Source organism: Chiloscyllium plagiosum, chromosome 30 (assembly GCF_004010195.1).
Source record: "Chiloscyllium plagiosum isolate BGI_BamShark_2017 chromosome 30, ASM401019v2, whole genome shotgun sequence".
NCBI lineage: Eukaryota > Metazoa > Chordata > Chondrichthyes > Orectolobiformes > Hemiscylliidae > Chiloscyllium > Chiloscyllium plagiosum.
The window spans coordinates 44,050,289-44,063,876 of NC_057739.1; the positions used below are offsets into that span (position 1 = coordinate 44,050,289).

Below are 13,588 nucleotides of genomic sequence, written 5' to 3' on the forward strand. Positions count from 1 at the left end.
GGCCTATCACCCTCACCTTGACCTCCCTCCACCTATCGCATTTCCAAAGCCCCTCCCCCAAGTCCCTCCTCCCTACCTTTTATCTTAGCCTGCTGGACACACTTTCCTCATTCCTGAAGAAGGGCTTTTGCCCGAAACATCGATTCTCCTGTTCCTTGGATGCTGTCTGACCTGCTGCGCTTTTCCAGCAACACATTTTCAGCTCTGATCTCCAGCATCTGCAGCCCTCACTTTCTCCTCACTATCCTATCTACCAGCGACTCCATTCACAAGGAGCTATGAACCTGCACTTCGAGGTCTTTTTGTTCAGCAACACTCCCCAGGACCTTACCATTAAATGTATAAGTCTTGCTTTGATTTGATTTTCCAAAATGCAGTATCTCCCATTTATCTAAACTAAACTCCATCTGCCACTCCTCTGCCCATTGGCCTATCTGATCAAGATCTCATTTTACTCTGAGGTAACCTTCTTTGCTGTCCACTACACTGCTAAATTTGGTGTCATCTGCAAACCTATTAACCACACCTCTTATGTTCATATCCAAATCATTTACATAAATGAAGAAGAGCAGTGGATCCAGCACCGATCCTTGTGGCACATCACTGGTCACAGGCCTCCAGTCTGAAAAGCAGCCCTCCACCACCACCTTATGTCTTCTACCTTCAAGCCAGTTCCAAATGGCTAGTTCTCCCTATATTCCATGTGATCTAACCTTGCTAACCAGTTTATCATGACGAACCTTGTCAAACACCTTACTGAAGACTACAGAGATCACCTCCACCCCTCTGCCCTCGTCAATCTTCTTTGTTACTTCAAAAACACTCAGTCAAACTAGTGAGACACTATTTCCTACGCAGAAAGCTGTGTTGACTATCCCTAAGCAGTCCTTGCCTTTCCAATGTAAATTCTTGTCCCTCGGATTCCCTCCAACAACTTGCCCACTGCCAACGTCCGGCTTACTGGTCTATAGTTCCCCGGTTTTTCCTTATCACCTCAAATAGTGGCACAACGTTGGCCAACCTCCGGTTTTCCGGCATCTCACCTGTGTTTAACAAAGATACAAATATCTCAGCAAGGGGCCCAGCGATCACTTCCCTACTTCCCACAGACTTCTAGGGTACTCCTGATTAGGTCCTGGGGATTTATCCACCTTTAGGCACTTTAAGCCATCCAGCACCACCATCTCCCTAATATGGACATTTTCAGATGTCGCTATCTACTTTCCCACATTCATACCTTCCATATCCTTCTCCACAGTCAACATTGCTGCAAAATACTCGTTCTGTATCTCCCCCATCTCCACATACAGTATAGGTGGCCTTGCTGATCCCTAACAGGCTCTATTTTCAAGGTACCGTTTTGTCATTATATATTTATAAAATCCCTTTGAATTCTCCTTAACCCTATTTGCCAAAGATATCTAATGTCCCCTTTTTGCCCTCCTGATTTCCTTAAGTATACTCCTCCTATTGCCTCTAAAGTCTTCTAAGGATTCACTCCATCTTTGCTATCTATACCTGATGTGGAGGTGCCGGTGTTGGACTGGGGTGGACAAAGTTAAAAATCACACAACACCAGGTCATAATCCAAAAGGTTTATTTAGAAGTACTAGCTTTCGGCGCGCTGCTCCTTTGTCAGGTTGCTACCTGATGAAAGAGCAGCACTCTGAAAGCTTTTACTTCCAAATAGACCTGTTGGACTTCAACCTAGTGTTGTGTGGTTTTTAAGTTTGTCTAGACCCAATGTATGCTTCCTTCTTTTCCTTGACTGAAACCTCAATTTTTCTAGTCATCCAGCATTCCCTACACCTACTAGCCTTGCCCTTCACCCTAACAGGAACATACTGTCTCTGGATTCTCATTATTAGATGGATAGAGAACTGATTGGCAACAGGAGACAGAGAGTAGTAGAGAAAGGGAGCTTCTCAAAATGGAGACCTGTGACCAGGGGTGTCCCAGAGGGATCCGTACTGGGACCTCTGTTTGTGATATACATAAATGATTTGGAGGAAGGGTAGGTTGACTCATTAGCAAGTTTGCAGATGACACGAAGATTGGTGGAGGAGCAAATAGTGAAGGGAACTGTCAGACAATACAACAGAATATAGATAGATTGGAGAGTTGAGCCGAGAAATGGCAGATGGAGTTCAATCCGGACAAATGTAAGGTGATGCATTATGGAAGATGCAATTCCAGAGCGAATTATACAATAAATGGAAAAATCCTGGAGAAAATTGATGTACAGAGAGATCTGGGTGTTCAGGTCCATTGTTCCCTGAAGGTGGCAACACAGGTCAGTAGAGAAGGCAAGAAGGTATATAGCATGTTTTCCTTCATCAGATGGGGTATAGAGTACAAGTTGCTAGGTCATGTTACAATTGTATAAGACCTTGATTTGGCCACATTTGGAATACTGCGTACTGTTCTGGTCACCATATTACCAAAACGATGTGAATGCTTTGGAGAGGGTGCCGAGAGGTTCACCAGGATGTTGCCTGGTATGGAGGGTACTAGCAAAGAGGAGAGGTTGAGTAGATTAGGATTATTTTCATTGGAAAAAAGGCGGTTGAGGGGGGGACCTAATTGAGGCCTACAAAATCATGAGCGATGTAGACAGGGTGGATAGTAAGAAACTTTTTCCCAGAATGGAGGACTCAATTACTGGGAGTCACGAATTCAAAGTGAGAGGAGAAAAGTTAGGGAAGATATACATGGAAAACTCTTTAGAGGGTGGTGGGTGCCTAGAATGCGTTGCCGCTGGAGGTGGTAGGGGATGGAATGATAGCATCATTTAAGATATATCCAGACAGATACATGAATAGGTAGGGAGCAGAACCTTAGAAAATAGATGGCAGATTTAGATAGAGAATATGGATCGGCACAGGCTTGGAGTGCCGAAGGGCCTGTTTCTGCGCTGGAATGTTCTTTGTTCTTTTTTTTTAAGGCTTTCCATTTTCCAGTAGTCCCTTTACCTGCAAACTTCTACTCCCAATCAACTTTTAGAAGTTCTTGCCTAGTACCGTCAAAATTGGCCGCCTTCCAATTTAAATTTTTAGATCCGGTTTATACTTTTTCCATCACTATTTTAATACTAATAGAACTATGGTCTCTGGCCCCAAAGTGCTCCCCCATTGACACCTCAGTCACCTGCCCTCCTTATTTCCCAAGAGTAGGTCGGGTTTTGCACCTGTTCTAGAAATACATCCACATACTGAATCAGAAATTTTTATTGTGCATGCTTAACAAATTCCTCTACATCCAAGCAGTCCCATTCTGTTTGGAAAATTTGAAATCCCCTACCATAACCATCCTATTATTCTTACAAATAACTGAGATCTCCTTACAAATTTGTTTCGCAATTTTCTGCTGACTATTGGGGGGATCTATAGTAGAATCCCAATAAGATGTTCATCCCTTTTTTTTTTCTTTCTCCACCCAAATAACTTCCCTGGACATATTCCCAGGAATATCCTCCCTAGTTGGGAATCATGGACTGGGAGCAATTGCTACATGTCTAGGGCACTATAGACATGTGGAGACTGTTTAAGGAACAGTTGTTGCGAGTGATGCATAAACGTGTTCCTCTGAGACAGGCAAGAAGGGGTAAGATAAAGGAACCTTGGATGACGAGAGCGGAGGAGCTTCTTGTCAAAAGAAAGAAGGCACCATATGAAAGGTGGAGGAAGCAAGGGTCTTGCTCAGCTCTAGAGGATTACAGGCAGGCGAGGAAGGAGCTCAAAAATGGTCTGACGAGAGCCAGGAGGTGGCATGAAAAAGGTTTGGCAGGAAGGATTAGGGAGAATCCAAAGGCATTTTACACGTATGTGAGGAATAAGAGAATGATCAAAGAAAGAGTAGGGCCAATCAGGGATAGCATAGGGGACTTGTGTATAGAATCCAAGGAGGTAGGGGAAGCCCTAAATGAGTTTTTTGCTCCTGTCTTTACTAAAGAAAAGGACCTTGTAGTGAATGAAACCATCGAGGAACAGGTAAGCACGCTGGAACAGATAAAGATTGAGGAAGCTGATGTGCTGAAAATTTTGACAAACATTAAGATTGACAAGTCGCCAGGGCCAGACCAGATTTGTCCTCGGCTGCTTTGGGAAGCGAGAAATGTGCTTGCTTCGCCGCTCGCGAAGATCTTTGTATCCTCGCTCTCCACCGGAGTCGTACCTGAGGCCTGGAGGGAGGCAAATGTAATTCCTCTCTTCAAGAAAGGAAATAGGTAAATCCCCGGCAATTACAGACCAGTCAGTCTCACGTCTGTCGAATGCAAGGTGTTAGAAAGGATTCTGAGGCATAGGATTTATGACCATCTGGAAGAGCATGGCTTGATTAAAGGCAGTCAGCACGGCTTTGTGAGGGGCAGGTCATGCCTCAGGACAAACTTTCCTCATTCCTGAAGAAGGGCTTATGCCCGAAATGTCGATTCTCCTGTTCCCTGGATGCTGCCTGACCTGCTGCGCTTTTCCAGCAACACATTTCCAGCTCTGATCTCCAGCATCTGCAGACCTCACTTTCTCCTCATGGATACAGAATTGGCTGGTCGACAGAAGACAGCGAGTGGTAGTGGAAGGAAAGTATTCTGCCTGGAAGTCAGTGGTGAGTGGTGTTCCACAGGGCTCTGTTCTTGGGATTCTACTCTTTGTAGATTTTATTAATGACGTTGATGAGGAGATTGAAGGATGGGTTAGCAAGTTTGCAGACGACACAAAGGTTGGAGGTCTCGTTGACAGTATAGAGGACTGTTGTAGGCTGCAGCGTGACATTGACAGGATGCAGAGATGGGCTGAGAGGTGGCAGATGGAGTTCAACCTGGATAAATGCGAAGTGATGCATTTTGGAAGGTCGAACTTGAAAGTTGAGTACAGGATTAAAGACAGGATTCTTAGCAGTGTGGAAGAACAGTGGGATCTTGGTGTGCAGGTACATAGATTCCTTAAAATTGCCACCCGGGTGGACAGGGTTGTTAAGAAAGCATATGGTGTTTTGGCTTTCATTAACAGTGGGTTTGAGTTTAAGAGCCGTGAGATCTTGTTGCAGCTCTGTAAAACTTTGGTTAGACTGCACTTGGAATATTGTGTCCAGTTCTGGTCGCCCTATTATAGGAAAGATGTGGATGATTTGGAGAGGGTTCAGAGGAGGTTTACCAGGATGCTGCCTGGAATGGAGGGCTTATCTTACGAAGAGCAGTTGACTGAGTTCGGACTTTTTTCATTGGAAAAAAGAAGGAAGAGAGGGGGCCTAATTGAGGTGTACAAGATAATGAGAGGCATAGATAGAGTTGATAGCCAGAGACTTTTTCCCAGGGCAGAAATTGTTAACACGAGGGGTCATAGTTTTAAGCTGTTTGGCAGAAAATATAGAGGGGATGTCAGAGGCGGGTCCTTTACACAGAGTTGAGAGAGCATGGAATGCATTGTCAGCAGCAGTTGTGGAAGCGAGGTCATTGGGGATATTTAAGAGACTGCTGGACATGCATATGGTCACAGAAATTTGAGGGTCCATACATTAGGTTTACCTTACATGAGGATCAATGGTCGGTACAACATAGTGGGCTGAAGGGTCTGTTCTGTACTGTACTGTTCTAATGTTATCCCTAATCAGAAATGCCACTCCCCTACCTCTCTTGCACCCCCCACCCCCTTGCCCCATCCTTCCTAAAGCATCTATGCCGTGGAACATTAAGCTGCCAGTCTTGCCCTTCCCTGAGCCATGTCTCTGTAATTGATCTGAGGTGGCACGGTGGCTCAGTGGTTAGCACTGCTGCCTCTCAGCACCAGAGATGTAGGTTCAATTCCAGCCTTGGACGACGGTCTGTGTGGTGTATACACATTCTCCCTGTGCCTGCGTAGGTTTCCCCGGGTGCTCCGGTTTCTTCCCACAGTCCAAAGATGTGCAGTTTTTAGGTGAATTGGCCATGCTAAATGGCCCATTGTGTTCAGGAATGTGTAGGTTAGGTGTATTAGTCAGGAGTAAATATAGGGTAGGGGAATGGGGCTGGGTGGGTTACTTTTCAGAGGATCAATATGGACTTGTTGGGGCGAAGGGCCTGTTTCCAAACTGTAGGGATTCTATGATATCCCAGTCTCATGTTCCCAACCATGCCCTGAATTCATCTGCCTTGCCTTCATCTGTTAGGCCTCTTGCATTGAGATAAATGCAGTTTAATTTATCAATCCTACCTCTTTCTTTGCTTTGCTCCTGACTGTTTGTTTGAGTTGCTCCTTTCCCTAAAAGTACAGTCTCAGACTGATCTCTTCCCTCATTATCTCCCTGGGTTTCCCCCAACCCTGCCTTTACTAGTTTAATCCTCCCGAGCAGCTCTAGCAAATCTCCTCCCCAGTATATTAGTCGCCTTCCAATTCAAGTCACTTGTACCCGATGATCCAAGAATGTCAATCCTTCTCCCCTGCACCAGCACCTTGGCCACACATTCATCTGCTCTATCCTCCTATTCCTCCCCTCACTATCTACTGGCACTGAGAGTAATCCAGATATTACTAGCCCCAAGAACCTTTTTTAAATTCCTGCCTAACTCCCTATTTTCTCTCCTATGTCATTAGTTCCAATTTGTACAACAACCTCCTTCTGGACCCTCTCCCTTTGAGAACAGTTTGCACCTTCTCTGAGATATCCTTGATCCTGGCACCAGGGAAGCAACATACCATTCTGATTTCTTGCTGTCAGGTGCAGAAACGTCAGTCTGTGCCTCTGACTAGAGAGTCCCCTATCACAATTGATCACTTGGAACCTGATGTACCCCTTGTTACATTACAGTCAGTCTCGATACCAGCAACCTGGTTGCCCATGCTACATTCCCCTGAGAGTCTGTCACCCTCTACATGTTCCAAAACAGCGTACTTGTTTGAGATGGGGATAGCCACAGGAGACTCCTCCACATCCTGGCTCCCTCTCCTACCTTTCCTGGTAGATGGTCGTAACCCATCTACCTGACTGTATCTGCAGTTTTTCTTCCTTCTTACAGCAGCCATCCATCACAGCCCCCTAGCTTCTGTAAATTCCTCATTGCCTGTATCTGCCACTCTAACCAATCCATGTGACCTGATAGGGTTTACATCCAAAAACACTTCCTGCAGACATAATCATCAGTAACATGGAAACTCTCCCTTATCTCCCACATCCAATAGGAAGAGCACATCACTCTACTGAAGGCCATCTTTGCATCTTAACTATCTACAGACCCAGAAAATAGCACTTACTGCTCTGAAAAACACTGCTCCAGGCTAACTTAGTACCTATGTTTAATATTTTTTAAATTTTACTCGAGAAAGATCTCAATAAAACATATTTTTAAAAAAAACCCACTCTACTCACTATTGTAGTTTTATAAAATAAGTAACAAGGTTACACTTTTAAAAAGTCACTTAGCTGCTCCCTTGCAGTGAGCTCTTCCATATAGGTTTCTCCAAGGTCAGCTGTGCATTTCATTGTTTGTCAATTTTTCTTAGACAAACTCTGATGTCCAGGGATTCTTGAAATCAAACAGCAGGGCCAATAGCTGTGCAGGTTACTGCTGGGTCAGACAGCAGCGTAGATTTCTTTCTCTGTTTGAATCACTTCGCATGTGGTCACTGCCACTGCCTTTATCTGTCTTCCTCCTTTTTTTAAAGTGCTGTTGTTTTGATCTATTTTTTCCATTAAGCTGTTGCATCGTTTTGGAACTTACAAAACAGTAATTACTGCTCCTAGAATTCGAGGAAATCGACTCCAACATCTAAATTATCTCAAAAAAGGAGCAGCTCTTACAGCCACAAATTTTTCCTGTCCTCCATCTTGGATTACCCAGAATCCAAAGGATAACTTGGAAAAGCTGAAAGGGTTGCTTTCCTTTTGGGTAGAGAGGATGGAGAGGAGATCTGATGGAATGTTCAAAATTGTGAGGACTCTACACAGCAGAGAGAAAGAAACTTTCATATGGGAGAATGGATTGATAGCCAAAAAAAAACAATTTAATATGGTTAGTAAAAGATGTGGGGGTGATGTGAATTTTTATTTTCCACAGCATGTGGTTGAGATCTGGGGCTCACAACATGTGAGTGTGGTAGATGCAGGAACAATTGTGGCTTTCAAAAGCACCATGTTTTTAGGTTCATGGTGAAAAGGCAGGGCAGTGGGACTGATTCATTTTTGCAAAGCGCTACCACAGACATTGGCCTCTTGTGCCATAATCATCCCATGATTTTATATAATGTAATGGTTCGTCTCCCAGTACAGTTTACTCCTATTTATTAAAACTTTTAGGCACAGAAACCTAACTCAGGTGATATCGTACTATCCAGAGATGAAATCCAAAAACGAGAACGGGAAGGAGGTGGTTGAATACAACAACAAGTATTGGGTGATGCTGGAGGACCAAGATGAAAATCAATTCTACCCTACCAAGGAGGCCAGGAAGTATGTAAACCTGGAATGTACTTTAATTGATCATTTTGTTTTACAGATAACATCCAATCAAACAGCCTGTTCCAATTGGGCTAGACTTCTGAAATATTAAATGTGTTCCCTCTTATCTAATAAGTGGAATGGATTTGCCAATATGCCATTGTTATCTCCAGTCTTGATAATTCAGGTACTCTCCTAACCAACTTCCCTTTGAAGCTTTGAGCTTCTTCAAAACTTTGCTACCCATTTCCTACCTTGCACCATGCCATTTCTTTTGCCCTAGCTGGCCCCTATGCTCACTGGCCGATGTTGGCACCTGGTCAAACTACACCTCGATTTTAAAAGTTCTTCCTGTAGTTTTTGAATGTCACTTTGCCCTTGTCCTCCAAATCCCTGTAACTCTCTCTAGCTCTACAGCCCTGCAAGATAGATGCACTTTACCATTCTGGCCTCTAGTACTTTCTCGATTTTAATTGCTCCACAATTATCGCTGTGTCCTCACCTGCCAAGGCCCTGGGCTCTGGAATTCCTTCCCTACACATTCCCACCTTTTATTGTGTTCCCTGATTGACCAAACAATTATTCTCCTACTCTAATATTGTTCCTCGTATGGCTGAGAATGTAATTTTATTTAAAAAAGAACTCCTATGAAGTGCCTTCTGGAATTTTTACTATAGATAGAGGTGCTACTTAAATGCAAGTTATTGTCTTACGAGTTATTGCTACAACAAGAGTGGAAATAATCTGTTGGTTTATTGTCCAGATGTAATTGTATTGGCTGCCTATATCATATCTATTTCATGTTCAATTAGCTAACTTTGATTAAAGTGCTATGTATTCTGTACTGTACTGATGTACATAATTTATTTCTTTAACATCCAGGGAGGAAATGAAATGGCGTAAGTGGGTAGATGACTGGCTGGTTCATCTCATTTCACCCAATGTCTACCGAACACCTGGAGAAGCCTTGGAGTCTTTTGACTACATTGTGCGGGAGGGGAAATTTGGAACTTTGGAAGGATTTTTTGCAAAGTATTTTGGAGCAGCAGCCATGTTCTTTGTCAGCAAGAGACTTAAATCTAGGTGTGTGTATTTAATTATTTATGATTTCTTAAGTCCAGGTACCTGTGCGGGAGCCATAGGACACAGCCTTCTGACCAATCCTGATGGGCAATTAAAGACATGGATGCAGGGCAGAGCAGATTTACTAGAATGGTAGCAAGCATGAGGGATTTCGGTTGCAAGGTCAGATTGGAGAAGTTGAGATTGTTTTCCTTAGAACAGACAAGGCTATTGGGAGCGTTAGCATATACATTCACTCTTATGGAAGCTTTTGGTAAAGTAAGAAAGATGTTGTCCAGTGGCATTTGGACAATAATCAGAATGGAAATTTTAAGATAATTGGCAGTGGGGAGATGACAATATTCTTTACACATTTTTATCATCTGGAATGTGCTGCCTTCCAGAGATGTGGAGGTGGGAGCATATTCAATAGTGGCTTTAAAAAAGAGATTTGGATAAATAAATGAGGTGGAGAAAAATACAGGGCTGTGGGGAAGAAGAAAGGAGAACTGGGCTAATTGGGTGTCTCTTTCAACAGTTGCGCAGTAAGATTCTGTGACTCCTCTGACCCATGTTGGTACTATTGAATTGAGGGCAGGCATCTAAGATTTTGAAGTGGATTCATTCTCTCGCTTGATTAATTTATGCAAACAATTAACCAAGGAGGAAGTAGAAGGAGAGGAGAGGTGAAGTTGCAATCTGATCATACATGATCTTATTGAATGGTGGAGCTCATGGAGTTGAATTGCATATCCTGTTCCTGATTTTTGTATGTTCCTAAATTTAAAAAGGACAGGAATTCATTTGCAGTTGGTGTGTGCTATTCTGGTAGTTCCATTGTCTTTGAAGGACTTTAACTCCATCTTTCCAGGGAAAAATGGCAGCAAGCAGTTGAAGTTCAGTGAGCTGATTTTTTTCACTTTGAAATCACTAACTTGAAAACTGGAGGTGCTTGGCATACCTATCTGAAGCAGCTTGTCCCTCCCTTATGTAGTTTTGGTCCCTGCCAAGTGATCAGGATTCAACTGCTCATTCAGTATTTGCCAGCCTTTTCCCCTTTTTTAGCCCCAAAGTAAAGTTTGTGTTTCCCTTGTACACTTCCCTTGCTACCTTCATCCCTCACTCTAAAACTGTTTGCCATCCTATTGGACCCAGCCACTGGCCTGCAAATCATCTGATTTGGGTTCAAGAGAAATTTCACAGGAAACCAGATTATTTGAGTTTTAAATAAAAGGGAAGAGCAAGTGAATGGGAAATGCCATGTGCCCCAGTCTTTCCTACTCTCCTCTTGCCACTTCAAGCAGCCACACCATCTTTAATAGTTGTCTGAACCTTTCATTCTTTTGGACCCCCAGTGCTGTCATTTAAGGGAACATGCTGACTTGTTGTCCTTGTTCCTTTTCAGACATAATCTTCACGATGATGTCCGGCAGGATCTGTACAAGGCGGTCGATCAGTGGATGGCTGCCATTGGCAAGCACAGGCCATTTATGGGTGGAGAGTTGCCCAACCTTGCTGACCTGGTAATAGCTGTCAACGATTGTAGGTTCTTTTTTAGATTTACATTGTAACCAAAACTGAGTGACACAGTGGCACAGTGGTTAGCACTGCTGCCTCACAGCTGCCTCACAGCAGGTTCAATTCCTGCCTCAGGAGACTGACTATGTGGAGTTTGCACGTTCCCCCCATGTCTCGTGGGTTTCCTCCGGGTGCTCCAGTTTCCTCCCACAGTCCAAAGATGTGCAGGTCAGGTGAATTGGCCGTGCTAAATTGCCCGTAGTGTTAGGTAAGGGGTAAATGTCGGGGTATGGGTGGGTTACACTGCGGCGGGTCGGTGTGGACTTGTTGGGCCGAAGGGCCTGTTTCCACACTGTAATGTAATCTAATCTAATCTAAATTATGAACAGGAAAGATTGAACAGGACAAAAGTTGACAGATGATTAAATGGAGGTTTTTAAATTTATGAAATGATTTGATAGGAGAGATGTAGCAAAGATGCTTCTACTTGTGACAAGAAACATGTTATTTGGCACAACTGGTCCATACTAGTGTCTGTACTCCACCTGAGATTCTTCTGACTCCTCTTCATTTCACTCTATCAACACACCTTTACATTCCTTCCTCCCTCATGCTTTTCTAGCTTTCCCTGAAATGCATCATTGTGTAAGCTTTATGATAGAGGTTTCCAAATTTTTATCACTGTGGATAAAGAAGTTTATCTTGAATTTCTTTTTGGATTTATTAGTAACTATCCTTATGAACCCTACTACTCCTCTCGCTTGGACATCGAAACATCTGTAATTCTACCATGTCAAACATGTTCATAATCTTAAGGGCTCCTAATAGGATCACCCCTTAGTTTTATGCAAAACAGTGTTCTAGTCTGTTAAGCTTTCCTAATCATATATAATGTCTCAATTCTGTAGGTCTGCAGTTTGTAATGTCTTCTATCTTTTGCTTTTCCATTTTCACAGGCAGTCTATGGTGTACTTAGAGTAATGGAAGGTTTGAAGGCATTTGATGACATGATGGCAAATACCAAGGTCAAGACATGGTATAAAAGAATGGAGGAAAACATCCAGAAAGGACAAATGGTTAAGCAATAAATCGCTGCAGTAACCACTGAGAAAATCATGAAATTCCAGTTGCATTTTACTGCTGTTAACAGTTCAGTAGAATGATAGGATCTGATGATAACGAGAGTACTGTAAGATGTGTGGACAAAAGAAACTGCTTTAAGAACTGCAACCACATAAACTCATCCTCAGTTATTCAATGATATGCTTTCACTGCAACAAAAAGATTTAGTGCAGTGTTACATTTAGTCTTTAAATGTTGCTTGAATCCAGAATTGGGGATTGGCCTGATACCAGAGTAGGAATTGGTGAATGGAATCTTATTCTGTTTTGCTTTAAACTCCAGTTTCAGTATCTTAGTGGATGCATGCATATAGGGTTTCACATTGATGACAGGACAAAACTACTTGGCATCAATGCTGCAAAGTATAAATGAAACTGAAAAGGCACTTGAAACGAAGACCTGTAGAAATAATAAAGCAATAGCTTTAAAAAAAACAAGTTTATCAATTAAGCAGTGCAGTGTCTGTGAGAATTAAGTAAAAAGCATAGTTAAAAACTAGATACCTCAAATAAATACAGGACCTACTGGGCATACACAGCAACTTCCAAGGAGATAACTGACATTATTAATGATTCAGGTAAAAACCATAAAATATGAGCAGCATTGAAATAGGAGCAAAACAAGAAGGAAGCATATAAACATGAATAATACAATATCCATTTTTTTCCTTCCCTTTTATGATTTGATTTAAATGATGTTTGTTTTACAGTTCTAATGAAAGGTTACATCTAAAACAATAATTTACGAGGAGAGCTGTCTGTGTTCCTGGCCAGCATTTATTCCTTAGACAGGGGCTCAGTGGTTCGCACTGTTGCCTCACAGCGCCACGGACCTGGGTTCAATTCCAGCCTCGGGCGACTATCTGTGTGGAGTTTACACATTCTCCCCGTGCCTGTGTGGGTTTCCTCCCACAATCCAAAGGTGTGCAGGTTAGGTGATTTGGCCATGGTGCATTAGTCAGAAGGAAATGGGTCTGGGTGGGTTACTGTTCGGAGGGTTGATGTGGACTTGTTGGGCCGAAGGGCCTGTTTCCACATTGTAGGGAATCTAATAAAATATTACCCTGGTCATTTTCAAAATGCTGTTTGTGAAAGCTTGAGAATAAGTTGGCTGTCGCATTTCCTATGTAACATATCTTACGTACTTTGGCTGTAAAGAGCTGAAGAGTGTCCTGAAGAGCCAAAAGGTGCAATGTAAATCTTGTCTTCCTTTAAAAGAACCCACTTGGACTCACCCTGAAAATTACTGAGGAAGATATCAGTAGATTCGCAGCTGCTTATAAATTCTGGCTGCAACAAAGAGGGGAAGGCACAGTTATCAAGGTATGAAAAGTCAACAGGCAATGACTGACTACCAAGTATGATGACAAAATGCTGATTGGAAGATTGATTATTTTCCATTTATCTGCATGGCAGTCGTTTGACAGGTTACACAGAAGGAGAAAGTGAGGACTGCAGATGCTGGAGACCAGAGTCGAGAG

The 13,588-nt window shown here is 42.9% G+C and overlaps 1 protein-coding gene across 2 annotated transcripts in view; it reads left to right on the top strand.

Annotated features, from left to right (window-relative positions):
• Positions 1–12,957, top strand: part of ptgesl (prostaglandin E synthase 2-like) — a 26,504-nt gene extending 13,547 nt beyond the window's left edge. For both annotated transcript variants that reach the window (XM_043720564.1, XM_043720565.1), the window contains exons 4-7: positions 8,266–8,418; positions 9,289–9,489; positions 10,874–10,991; positions 11,943–12,957. In XM_043720564.1, coding sequence (XP_043576499.1) covers positions 8,266–8,418; positions 9,289–9,489; positions 10,874–10,991; positions 11,943–12,074 — 604 coding nt within the window. In that variant the 3' untranslated portion in view covers positions 12,075–12,957. The remainder of the gene's footprint in view (positions 1–8,265; positions 8,419–9,288; positions 9,490–10,873; positions 10,992–11,942) is intronic.
• Positions 12,958–13,588: the final 631 nt, after the last annotated feature.